The 12800-nt window shown below is 33.6% G+C and overlaps 1 protein-coding gene across 1 annotated transcript; it reads left to right on the plus strand.

Moving 5' to 3' along the window:
* The first annotated feature begins 6171 nt into the window (after positions 1-6171).
* Positions 6172-10746, plus strand: LOC141724421 (proline transporter 2-like). Its single transcript, XM_074526573.1, has 7 exons — positions 6172-6459; positions 7723-7947; positions 8037-8131; positions 8327-8516; positions 9021-9145; positions 9825-10040; positions 10229-10746. Exons 1-7 carry the CDS (start codon positions 6357-6359, stop codon positions 10604-10606), a joined length of 1332 nt encoding a protein of 443 aa, XP_074382674.1. The 5' UTR covers positions 6172-6356; the 3' UTR covers positions 10607-10746.
* Positions 10747-12800: the final 2054 nt, after the last annotated feature.

Here is a 12800-nt window from a genome sequence, read left to right on the forward strand (position 1 = left end):
TTCTCCCTGGATGAAACTTGCCCTTCTTAAAATTTGGAAACTTCCCTGGTTGTGACTGTCCCTCACTTCCCTCAACCCTCCTTTTCTTGCTTTCTTTCTCCTTCTGGAACATCTCACTCTCTGTCTCTGCGATCATAGCCTTTTGTATTACTCCTGCATAGGTATCCAATTCAAAAATGGCTACCTTCCCTCTGATCCAGGGTTTCAAACCTTGCTGGAATCTTTTAGCCTTCTTTCTATCAGTATCCATATACGACGGTACATACCTTGACAATTCCTCAAATTTACCCTCATAATCTGTTACCGACATGTTCCCTTGCTTTAATTCTAAAAACTTCAGCTCCATTTGATCCTGAACAAACTGAGGAAAATACTTTTCTAAAAAACAATTCCTTAAACCTTTCCCAAGTAATAACATCTGTACCTTCCAATGTCTTCACCATCTCCCACCAATAGGTGGCTTCATTCTTCAGATAGTAACTTGCAAACTCAACCTTATGTTCCTCCTTTACTTTCACTAAGGCAAATGCCTTCTCTATTTCCTTTAACCACACATTTGCTTCAATTGGCTCTAAGGAACCCTTGAATTCTGGTGGGTTTACTGCCTGAAAAGTTTTGAAAGTTACCTGGGGGTTGGTCTGCCTTTGTTGTTGTTGTGCCAGGTGAACTGTTTGTTGGGCCAAAATTTGAAGAATCTGGGCTATTGCTGGGTCTATGGGTCCTGGGTTCACATTTAGGTTTATATCATCTTGGTTGTTATTGTTGTTGGTTCCTTCATTCTGGGTGTTGGTGCGGGTATTTCTTCTGGGAGGCATTTTCTGTAAAGAATCAAACAACTTATTCAGCTTTTGAATCAAATCTTTGTATAAAAGAAAAGTTTTGTAAAATAGAGGTATCTCTTTTTGAAAACAGTTGTAACTAAGTAAATTGCATGCTTCTTTACAGAATATAAACAGTCATGGAAAACAGGGTACATGGTATCACAGGGGTATAACTGGTGCAATAGATAAGGTAAGGTAAAATAGGTGCAATAAAATAAATGACAGTGCTGGAAAGGAAAAAGGTACTGATATATATAGATCAAAATTTTTAGGTAGTACAAGCGTAAAGACGCTTCGGAAGTAAAAGCAAAAGGGTACAACAACCTACTCACTGGTCAGCATAGCTAGTCTATAAAGACAACTCAAAAGTCTACTGATACACACTACACACTACTGTACATACTATATAACCATCACAACACTGCTCAGCATATCCATCTCTAAATCTCTGGCTCATGGCAAATCTGGACCTCCAATCTCCTCAAGCTCCTCTAGAACCCACTTAGCCCACTCCACTAAGAAATCAGAAGTGATGTCCTCATGTGTAGCCTCAGCAATCCTCACAGCAGTTGCTCTACGAAACGCCTGGAGCCTCTCCCTAAGTCGCCTCTCACCACTCCCCATCTCTCTGGTACGCATGATATGCAATAACTCCTGGATCTGACCCTGTAGGAATCGCTGCTCCATAAGGCAAGCCTCAAACTGATGATATGGGACAGGATAGGAAGAGAACTGGAAAGGTACTCCTGTGACTGAATGACTAGTAAAGCCTGAATCAGCAGATGGGGGTCCTCTGACAGGTGGCCTCATGCCTGGAGGTGGAATAGCCTGCAATGGTACGGGCTGCAATACAGGTGGAGGTAGTATAGCCAACACTGGTGGAATAACAGGACGTGGATCCGAAGACGGCACTCCAACTAAAGGCTCTGAGTGATCAGCTGATACGGGAATAAAAGAGTCGGCCATCGCTGCTATCTGAAATCATATCGCAATATCAGAATCTCAACTCATAACGCGAATTACATTAATACCTGATATACCGAAGCACTCAACCTCTCGATGTTCTATCTTTCTATTCCTTACTTCTAATCCTAACCCTCTACCCATTCCCGTCAACCTAGGCTTGTGTCAGTGACTTATAATCATGTAGCTCTGATACCAAACCTGTGGCGCCTTCCAAACCCGGGTCAGAAGTTTGGGGTCCACACACACATACACATACCTTATTTATAACCTGCTTATAACAATAGTGAAGATAACAATAATATGCAGTGACCCTATTTACCAACTACCACGGATCGCAACAGGCTAAAGTATGCACACAAGCCACACATCTACTTATATTACATACCATTCAAATCCCAATCATTCAAACTCAAACTGAGTATTAAACTTTATTACAAACTTTTATAGACTTAAATTATTCCAAAAGAAGCCTACTAGCTCAGCTTTCTCAACCTGAACCCCTAGCTCTCGCGCTGGACTGGGGATCCTCGTTACCAACTGGTTCCTTTTTAGCTGGAAAGAATATAAAGAACATCGCACAAATTAGCTAACTAGCTCAGCAAGTCACAATGACAAAACTGAGAATAATGATCATCAATAGAACATGATTATGATATCAAGTGAACAATGGATTATGATTTAGAATTGGATATTATACTTTTAATTTAAAAAAAATCAAGGTTAGGCTGTTGATCAGTCACGCACTAACCCCGAGCAAGGCACACAGCATTGCTCTAACTACTGGATCCAAGGCACACATTGGCCTAACTTGACCATTATATGGTCTGACCATGAATCTGGTCCACAATTTTATAAAAACAATCCAATTCTAATATAATAGCTGAATAAGCAATAATAAACAATTACCAGAATCATTAACAACAATGAGTGTTTAATAATGAAAGGGTTTTAATCCTTGTAAGGATCAATAAAGTAATTTCAAAGCTTAAATGCTGGGTAATGAAAGAATTGGATAACAAAGGAATCAATGTTTCAGGGTTTCAAGGATTTGGTCTTTCAAAGCATAAGATATCATGGATTGAGTATATAAGTAATTCAGTTCAGCGTTTGGTATTTAGTTTGTATGTATTTGTGGAGTAGTATCGTAGATTCGTGGTTCGTGTTTGGGTATACAACAATCAATGGTCTAGAAAGAATCAAGTTACGGCTCAAGATCAATAACTGGAATCAGGGTTTAGGTTTATGTGCTTCAAAGCACTTGCAATATCACAGGATTATCAAGTACCACAATATCTCGAGAAAGTTCAGAACACTTGCCTGGTATTAGCTTACTACACTGCACTCGCTTCCAATCACAATCGTCTTACTCCTCAACTACCTGTTTCCCTTTCCTACGCCTTGCCTCTTCTGCTCACATATCATAAACATCTATCAATAATCGACTCATAGAGTTCTATTCAACACATACTTCTATCTACCCTTCGTTTTACCCAAATCCGATTAACGGATTGAAAGTTATGTAATAATCAAGTAAACACTGAATATATAGACAGATAGTTAATTAATAAGTCACATATAGCACATAATACATCACGTACTCAATGATATATTATTTATAAAGAAGTCTCGGGTCATACATAGGCTTTCGGGTATTTAAAATGATTTTTAAAACATTTTTCGGAATTAAAACGGGTCGTTGGATCAATTTCGGGTTAATAAACAGGGTTCGGTTGGCCAATTCTGGCTCCGAAACAATTTTATACTAATTATCGAGCCTTGAAAATAATTTAGAATAATATTTTAAATCTCGAAATTATTTTTCAAAATTTTTAAATCATTTTTAAGTAATTATATCTAATTAAATAATTAATTAAAATCAATTAATAATTAATTAAATCAATTAATCAATTAATTTCCAAATTAATTGACCAATTAATCGATTAAAATTAACTGAAATTAATTAACTAATTAATTCAGATTTAATTCTGAATTAAAAATAATTTTCGGAATTAAAATACTAATTTTTAGAATTTTCAGAAATTAAAAACGAATTTTATAATAAAAATAAATAGAAAATATGATTTTTAAACATTTTTAAAACAGGAATCCAATTTTTGCAAAGTCTGAAAACCCTTGGGACCAAACTTCATCATTTTCAAAAGTATAGGGACCAAACTGCAATTTTTGCAATTCCAGTCGCCGGAAAATGTCGGGGGTGACCGGAGAACTTGACTCCGTCATCCTCCCACCACCACAAGCTCCAGATCAATACTACACAACACCAGGAATCTATATCTGCAATCAAAATTCATCAATAACCCCAGACTTGACCGGAAATTGGCCAAGAACATCGCCGGTTTCCGGCGAACATCGTGAATTTTAAAAACACAACTCCCTTCGATTCAGACATCCTCTGTTAACGAGCTATATACCAATCGATTGCAAATTTCATAAGGAACACAACCCACTATAAATCAACAGCTAATAACCCCTAAATCAAAAACCCCCAAATTTCAATTGAAAACATTCATACGGGTTATAAACCCTAATTTTAAAATTCGAAAATCAAACTCAAATTTGAACATGTTATTGAACTCCAAATCAGACGTATAATATATCAAAATCAACAGGAAAACAAGCTCTACAACATGCAGTCATCAAATCATACAAACAATCATCCGAACAAAAATTCATATTTTTAATAAATTTAATTCGAAAATAAATAAATTTCCAGAAAATAAACCTTTGATTCTGCAGTGAAACAAAGCTCAGAATCTGATAGAACACTTCAAATCCTTCGTTTTGGTTACTCAAGCTTTGAAAACAGAGATCGGTAACGCCTTCGTTTTGCTGTTTGATTCTTAAAACAGTTTTTTGTAATTAGGGTTTTTCTCTGAAAATTATATAATTAACTATCTGCAAATGATTTTGATACGAAATAAAATACGGAAAAAGGCTATTTATAATTACGGAAAATTAGTATCCCGTTGGTTCATTCCGGATATAAAACGGTACGTTTATTTATAAAAACTGATCCAAACGGTATCGGTTTTCGGGATAATTATCCAAATCAGTACAATTTGTACTGCGGTCTTGGTCTCAGCGCCTGGTTACACGTACTACGAAGTGATAATTGGGATAGTTTAATAAAAAGCTCCCGTTTATCGAAAATACGGGTTTTATTGATTTACCGAAACGAATATTGTATCGAAAATGTTGCGCCGGGACCCGCGCAGAACAAACCGTACGCCGGATCGAAAAAGTCGAAACATGGAATATGCTCGGAATATTACAATTAGGTTAGGAAGGAGTTCTCGGAAGAGTTTCGGATTCCAAAAACGTAACAACGGATGACGTCGATTGATTCCCGTTTTTGTAAAATAGATTTTAAATACTCGAAAAAAGATTTTATAAATTTCATATGATCCTTATAAATCCATAAATCAACATAAAAATAATTAGGAAGATATGACAATTATCTATGTTTTATTTTGGACATATAAAAATTAAAATACTCAATTAATAATATTTTTGAATATCCAAATACAGATAACATTTAACAATTAACTCCCAGAATAGATACTGAACACATACAATAATTATTTAATAGAAAAATAATTACACGATATATGCCGGATATTACATGATTTACTCGTCTTAAGTGAATGTTAAACCAACTCATTAAACATAAATCAAACTATCCGAGTGAATAGCAGCGCATCACTGTTAATATACCACACCCATAAAAAACAGGAAATTATATACCATGTACGTATTCGAGTGTGGGGAAACCGATATTTTGTAAAATCTACAAGTATCTTAGCACTCTATAATATTACGTATGGTATAGTGAATAAGACCGGCGTTCGATTGACATAATCCTAGTTAACTTTGCTGAAGAATGTACTAGTTATTTCGATTGTTCAAACTATTGAAAATAATTGATTTGCTCCAAATTTCTTGGTTTCACATCTAAACAAATAGGCTAATGGCACATAAAATAATGATCAGGCAACAATGATAGAGATATGTTGATAAGTTTGACCTTCAGCTGTTCCCACATGCACATTGCCAGGGAGTTATTGCTCCTCAAATAACACATTTTAATTGGCTATTTTTGTACACAAACCAAATCTATACCACTTTTGTATATATCCTTATTAATAGTTTATTGATTTTATATTTTAAATTATTTAAAATTTAAATATTTTACTTTAGTAAAAATTAAATAATTTATCATTAATGAGATTTGAACCATTAACGTTATTAGTATGATAAAAAAATAATAATATAAAAAAAAATTATTGACGAAATTCCTGCAAATCATTTGAATTTGACTGATCGACATAACCAAATAACCAAAGTATACAAAATTGTTAAAGATTACTGAAATTTATATTGCGTACTCTAATTTTTCTTCTGTTTTGCTTTTCAACTTTCCCTTTCTGGTTTCTTAAATTCCACGGTCCATGCCCACACGTTGACGAATTGTAAAGTGTGTGTGTGTGTCTGTGTCTATATATAATAAATATACAATCACAGAGTGCTCTGTATCTGGATTCAGTTGTAATGGGAGAATCTAAAGATACCACCACCGAAGTTCACCCGGAAGTGCACTCCGGAGAGCATTTTTCGGTTGAAATACCTGACACAGCTCATCAGATTAGTCAAGGTTGACTTTTCTCACTCTCATTCATGTTTTTTATTTCTTCTTTTGTTTTGATCTTGACTATAATACAGATTAACATAGAAATCTCAGTTTTAAAATTTTTGGCTGCGTTTTGTAGCTTATATTTTTATATATGAAGTTATGTGGCCGTTTGGATAATGGGATATTAACATGGTTAATAGAAATGGAAATGAGATTCTAATATAACTTTATTGCAATTTTCTTGTACAATCTTATTTTCATTTTTGTTAATGGGGTTAGAATTTTATCAAACAAATGGTCCATAGGTTTTCCTAAAGGTTTATGTGGTATGGAATTACTAAAGCTGGTATGATTGGTTTGTTTGTCCCAATAGGATTACTGTTACTTACTAGATGTGTTGCTTAGAACAAATTCAATGCCACTGTTAACATCGCTATAATTATTAGTATATTTCATTTACACAGCTGATTTTTGTTAACATATAAGTTTAACACCAATTATTAGTTTTGAAACATCAGTACATAAATTTTTTAACTTGACCAACTCTTCCATTATATTCTATTACACATGCAATTTGGCTTGCCCCTGATGTATGCAATTGTGAGAAAGCCAAAAGTTTTTGTACACTTGTGTGATCTCAGGTCATATGTTTTCCTGCAAGAACAAACTATAAACTACTACAAGTTATATATGTAACAGTGACAGAGATGTTATTGAAGTTCTTGTGTGGTATCTGGTTCGTGCATTATAGAGAGAATTTTGTGTTATCAAATTCATAATTGAACTAGAACTCTAGAAGTAAAGGATCTACTTTTTTTGGTAAACAAGCTCTCTTAATTTTCTCAATAATTCTCCATACAGCCTAAGCACATGTTTCCTTGAAAAGCACTTGCAGCCTTGCAGGTTCAGCTAACTTACGCAAAGCCGGCATGTCATACGAAGCGTCTAAACTAGCAAGGTTCAGCACACAATAGTTGAGAGATAGGGCATAAATAGCTATATTTTAATTTCCCACCTCTTTTCAATATGTTGATAATGCCATCTCTATTTCTGGTGTAACTGAGCCATGTTTGCTTCTCTTTTATTTTCCTACTTTAGATTCATGTGGCTATGCACTGGATTCAGTAGTTCTATATTTAGTTAAATATTTTAGCTATAGCACCACTTTTAGCTATGTGCACTGGATTTGCTCCAATATTAGATGAGTGTATATATTCGGCTAATGAGAAGCTAACAGCATTGACTTTTATTATTAAGAATGTTTCCCCTGTTGAAATTTTGTAGATTCTTGGTTACAAGTAGGATTCGTCCTAACCACCGGTATCAATAGTGCATATGTTCTAGGCTACTCTGCTGCAGTCATGGTTCCGCTTGGTTGGGCAGGAGGTGTCATTGGTCTAATTGCAGCAACGGCTATATCATTGTATGCAAATGTTCTGATTGCCAGGCTCCATGAATTCGGTGGAAAGAGGCACATTAGATATAGAGATCTTGCAGGATTTATATATGGTATGAGTATATTGTGTTCCAATTTGTTACTCGAAAACCATATTGTATGTTAGGCATCTTCTCTTTGGATGAGACTATCGTTCTTGCAGGAAAGAGAGCTTATGCTCTTACATGGGCGATGCAATATGTTAATCTTTTTATGATCAATGTTGGATTTGTCATTTTGGCTGGTCAGGCTCTAAAAGTAAGTTCAAGGTAGAAATTGTAGTTTAAAAAATATACCAAGTTATATTTTAATGTTTGTTTAAATATATGTTATATTTCTTTTCCTATCAAGTCCTTTATTTTTTATTTTTCTCTTATTATGTATGCTAGTGATCTTGCACTTGATGAGCTACCTCCAGAAGTTCTTAAGAAAAATCACTTGATATATATGCAGGCTATTTATGTTCTTTACACGGATGAACATACCATGAAGCTCCCCTACTTCATTATCATTGCTGGCTTCACATGTGGTTTGTTTGCAATTGCAACCCCGCATCTGTCAGCTTTGAGGGTCTGGCTGGGATTTTCAACACTCTTTAGCCTTATCTACATTGTTGTCGCGATTGTACTGTCAGCTAGAGATGGTATGTACTCCTATATGTATCAGTTTCATGTCATCAACTGGCCAAACTGTCTTATTTTAGGATTGATGTGCGTATGGTCTCTGTTCATATTGAAGAGACCAAACCAAACAAATTAAATGCTATATTGGTAGATGTAGGTTTTAGTTACCCTAAGCAGGATCTTTAAGGCCCTATGTTGTTGTAAACCCGTCATATGCTCAGGGGCTTTAAGGTCTATACGTTTTGGGAAAACCGTTCTTAAACAAATATAATGACTTTACATATGACCAATTGATGCTTCTCCTGAAAATTTACCGTATAACGACTTGAATCTGGATATAATTGAAAAAAAAACTTGATTATCATTGGCTCATAAATGTTTGGTGTGCTAAATAAATGTTATCTCCTGTTAAAAATAGTAATTTCTGCTTAAGATCAAAATTATAGCAAAATCACCAATGCAATGAAGTATCAAGTTGCTGTTAATGTACTTTCAGCAATTCAGTAGATTGTAAACTCTTGCAGGAAGTAGAAGCCCGCCTAGAGATTATGACATTCCTGGATCAAAGATAAACAAGGTATTTACAACTATAGGTGGAATGTCGAGCCTCGTTTTTGCTTTCAACACAGGAATGCTTCCAGAAATACAGGTAGGGAACAGATTAATCCTTGACATATGATAATGCAATACATTATGTTTTGATCTATTAAAATAAGATGCTTACCAGGAATATTATTTTTCTCAAATGATATTAATGATATCCAGGCAATTATGATCCTAATATGTCAGAAGGTTTTTTTCGTTTTTTTTTTCTGGATGAGTTTGATATGTTTACATTGTAATAAATCCCAGAGGTACAGTTCTCATAAGAAATCCTTTGTACAGAACGTGTTCCACTAAGACTTTACTTAAAAGTTGATGCGGATTATGCTAATAAACTGAGAGATCTTGATCAGTAATTATAACATTATTATTGACTACCTCTAAAATTTCTGCCATTTGATATTTGATTAACTCAGAGACATTCCCGTTTAGCGATTAATGCATCATTCTTCTTTACTGTCCTAATATGAATACCTTTTTGTCAAAGCCTGCTATCTGTAGGCAGAAAGGCAAACTAATATTTTAATAAGTTTAGCAATACTTAGTAATTTGCTACACATGCAGTCCACATTACCACTCGGCAAGAAAATAATCCAAGATGCAGTTGAATTGTCTTCTATCTGTTATCTTGCTTTGAATCGTGTAATTTACTTCCTTTGGAAAGAAATGAAATGCATAAGTTTTTCTTTGCTCATCAGTTAGTTATTTCAATTGTTTTGAAACAGGCAACTGTGAGAGAACCTGTGGTAAAGAACATGATGAAAGGTCTTTACTTTCAGTTCATCATAGGTGTTTTGCCTCTATATGCTGTTGCTTTTGTTGGATATTGGGCCTATGGATCGGATTCATCTTCCTATCTACTCAACAGTGTTAGTGGCCCGGATTGGGTGAAAACGGCCGCCAATGTTGCTGCCTTCCTGCAAACTGTTATTGCTTTGCATGTAAGACTCACACACTTTTCCTACTCCTGTAGAAACATGTAGCTCCTTCACGACTATTTCTTTAAGTCTCTGGTCTTGATTTCCGCCTACCTTATCCAGGATACATTTATGGCTCTTGTGTGAGTTTTCTTCAAAAAATATTTTTGTATTGTCAGTGCAACACTTAAAGCTTCCTAATCTGTTTGCAGATTTTTGCAAGTCCAATGTATGAGTATTTGGACACAAGGTATGGTATTAAAGGAAGTGCATTGGCGTTCCGCAACTTGTCATTCAGAGTTATGGTGAGAGGAGCTTATTTGGCTCTTACAACATTCGTGGCTGCTATACTGCCTTTTATCGGAGACTTCATTAGTCTCACAGGGGCTATCAGCACATTTCCCCTAACGTTTATACTTGCCAACCACATGTACGTAGTTGCTAAGAAGCACGAATTAAGTTCTTTATCAAAGATCTGGCACTGGCTCAATGTCATCTTTTTTAGTTGCTTGGCTGTTGCGGCAACAGTCTCTTCAGTAAGGCTTATAGTTGTAGATTCGAAAACCTACAGCATCTTTGCTGATTTATAATTATGTTGATTCATTTAAAAGATTACTTGTTACTATGATTTTCATATCATATTTTGAAGCCATCTAAAAGGCTTGTTACTTGTAGATAAAACATGCCCTCCTTCATTTCATTTTCAAGTATAGTCTGAATTACAATTTAAGTGTCGTTTTTATATTTTTAAGATAAGTATATCTCTTTTTTTACCTATGTATCCTTGTTTACCAACAAATTTATACTATTCCAACGTATTAGTATTAATGATAGTAAGTACAGATGAAGGGTAAGTTGTAAATATTATGTTAATGATGAAAAAAATCTTGTAGTCACAATTCTTAATAGGTGTGTATAGTTAAAAAAAACCACAACAAAAAAAGTAGTACATATTAGTGTCTTCTTGGGAGCTCACATTTGACATTTATACAAGGCAAAAGTTGTTTCTACTTTGCAAGGAGTGTCTGGGTAAATAAAAAATAGTGATTAAAATGATCATATCTGAGATATATGATGAAAGTGAATCAACCCTCACATTTTCATTTCCATTCTAACTTATGGTCTATTTTAATGTTTTTTAAATCTAAAGTATGAACACGAGTTATCATGAACGCTTGATACAATATAAATGATTTTAATTTTAAAATGTTTTATTTAAATTATGCATTAATAATATTTTGTTAAATTTAAATATATCATTTTATGTTTTTCTTGTAAAAATATTTAATAACTTATAAATTAACACTTATCCAAACAACTAAATTACTTATTAACACTTACTAGTTAGTAACCTGTTCCCGAAATTAAAAATAATATCAATTTATTATCTGCATAAAATTGAAGCTCATAATTCGTATAGAATACAGATTAAAATGTGATAAATAATGCTATTAAATTATGTAATTAAAAAAATTGAAGTTAGGTGTAATTCCGAAATTTCACCATATAATTCTAATTATGCATCTAGTTATTTACTTATATAAATCTAACATGTTAACTTTTATTAATACGATTATTTAAAAGTAAATCTACGATTGAATGTACACTAACAAATAAAAATTGAAGTGTAACAAAATTAATACGGAGTGGAAGTTAATTTATGTTAGTTAAGATTTAATTACATAAAATTTTTGAAAATAGAAGTACTAAAATTTGGTATTTCCGTATTTTTAAAAAACATAATTTAGTTTATTAGTATAGATAATTGATAACTCGTGCAAAACACAAACCCGGAATTAAAAACTTCTGAATTAATATTTGTAGAGAATTGAATTCATAATTCATGCGAAACACGGATTGAAATTAATATATCAATATTAAATAGAAAATAAAGTTTATAAAAAATAAAAGTCAATTTGTGTTGAAATTTTTTTATAGAGAATAAAAGTCAATTTATGTTGGATTAGTACCAAAATTTGATATTTTGATACTTTTAGTACCAAATTATATATGGTTTCGTTTATTAATAAATAGTTTAGATATGATAATCAATTATTCCCCTCATTTCTTTACATTTTGAAGAGTGTTGTGCAAGACATGCTTGTACGATAACAAGGCTAAGTCAAATTGACAACCCTAGGTAAGTTGTATTGTAATCTTAGTTTGCATTTTATATTGTAACATTTGAAGTCTGTAAAAATGTCAAAGAACACACTGAAGTCTTTTTCTGTAAACTGTATCAAGTCTCAGAATTCTATCTAGAAGAAGATCAATAAGATCATGCCTCAGAAGAATTATGAAGAAATTTGAAGTTGAATAATTTTGTTTTGAGAAAAATGTTCTAAGTTAAGATCTCTACAAGCACATATTTAGTGTTATAGAGAAGTCATTCCAGAACTTCAGAATGACTTATAGAGAAGTCGGGAACGCTATTAGAGAACTCAAAGATATCGACAAGCCAAATTGAAGAGATAAAGATTGGAGATATCGACAAGTCATTTTTTCATCAGAGAACTCTAGAGATATCGACAAGTCAAAATGTCACTAGAGATCTCTGAGATATCGACAAATCAAAATGTCTCTGGAGATCTTTGAGATATCGATAAGTCTATTTGCCACGAGAGAAATCAGAGATATCGATAAATCAAAGTGAAGACATGAAGTTGAGAGACCTCGACAAGCTAAATTCTCTTTTTGAGAACTCAAAGATCTCTATAAGTCAAAATAACTATAAAGTAATGAGAGATCTCGATAAGCCAATATACTTATCGAGATGTCAAGTTC

The sequence above is a fragment of the Apium graveolens genome, chromosome 5, assembly GCF_009905375.1.
Source record: "Apium graveolens cultivar Ventura chromosome 5, ASM990537v1, whole genome shotgun sequence".
Classification (NCBI taxonomy): domain Eukaryota; kingdom Viridiplantae; phylum Streptophyta; class Magnoliopsida; order Apiales; family Apiaceae; genus Apium; species Apium graveolens.

What these genes read in the sequence shown, in the direction of transcription:
- LOC141724421 (XM_074526573.1), top strand. Translation starts at nt 6,357, where the DNA reads ATGGGAGAATCTAAAGATACCACCACCGAAGTTCACCCGGAAGTGCAC. An exon ending in AGCTCATCAGATTAGTCAAG is followed by an intron (nt 6,460 to 7,722) that starts GTTGACTTTTCT and finishes GAAATTTTGTAG; the next exon opens with ATTCTTGGTTACAAGTAGGA. An exon ending in AAACTGTTATTGCTTTGCAT is followed by an intron (nt 10,041 to 10,228) that starts GTAAGACTCACA and finishes ATCTGTTTGCAG; the next exon opens with ATTTTTGCAAGTCCAATGTA.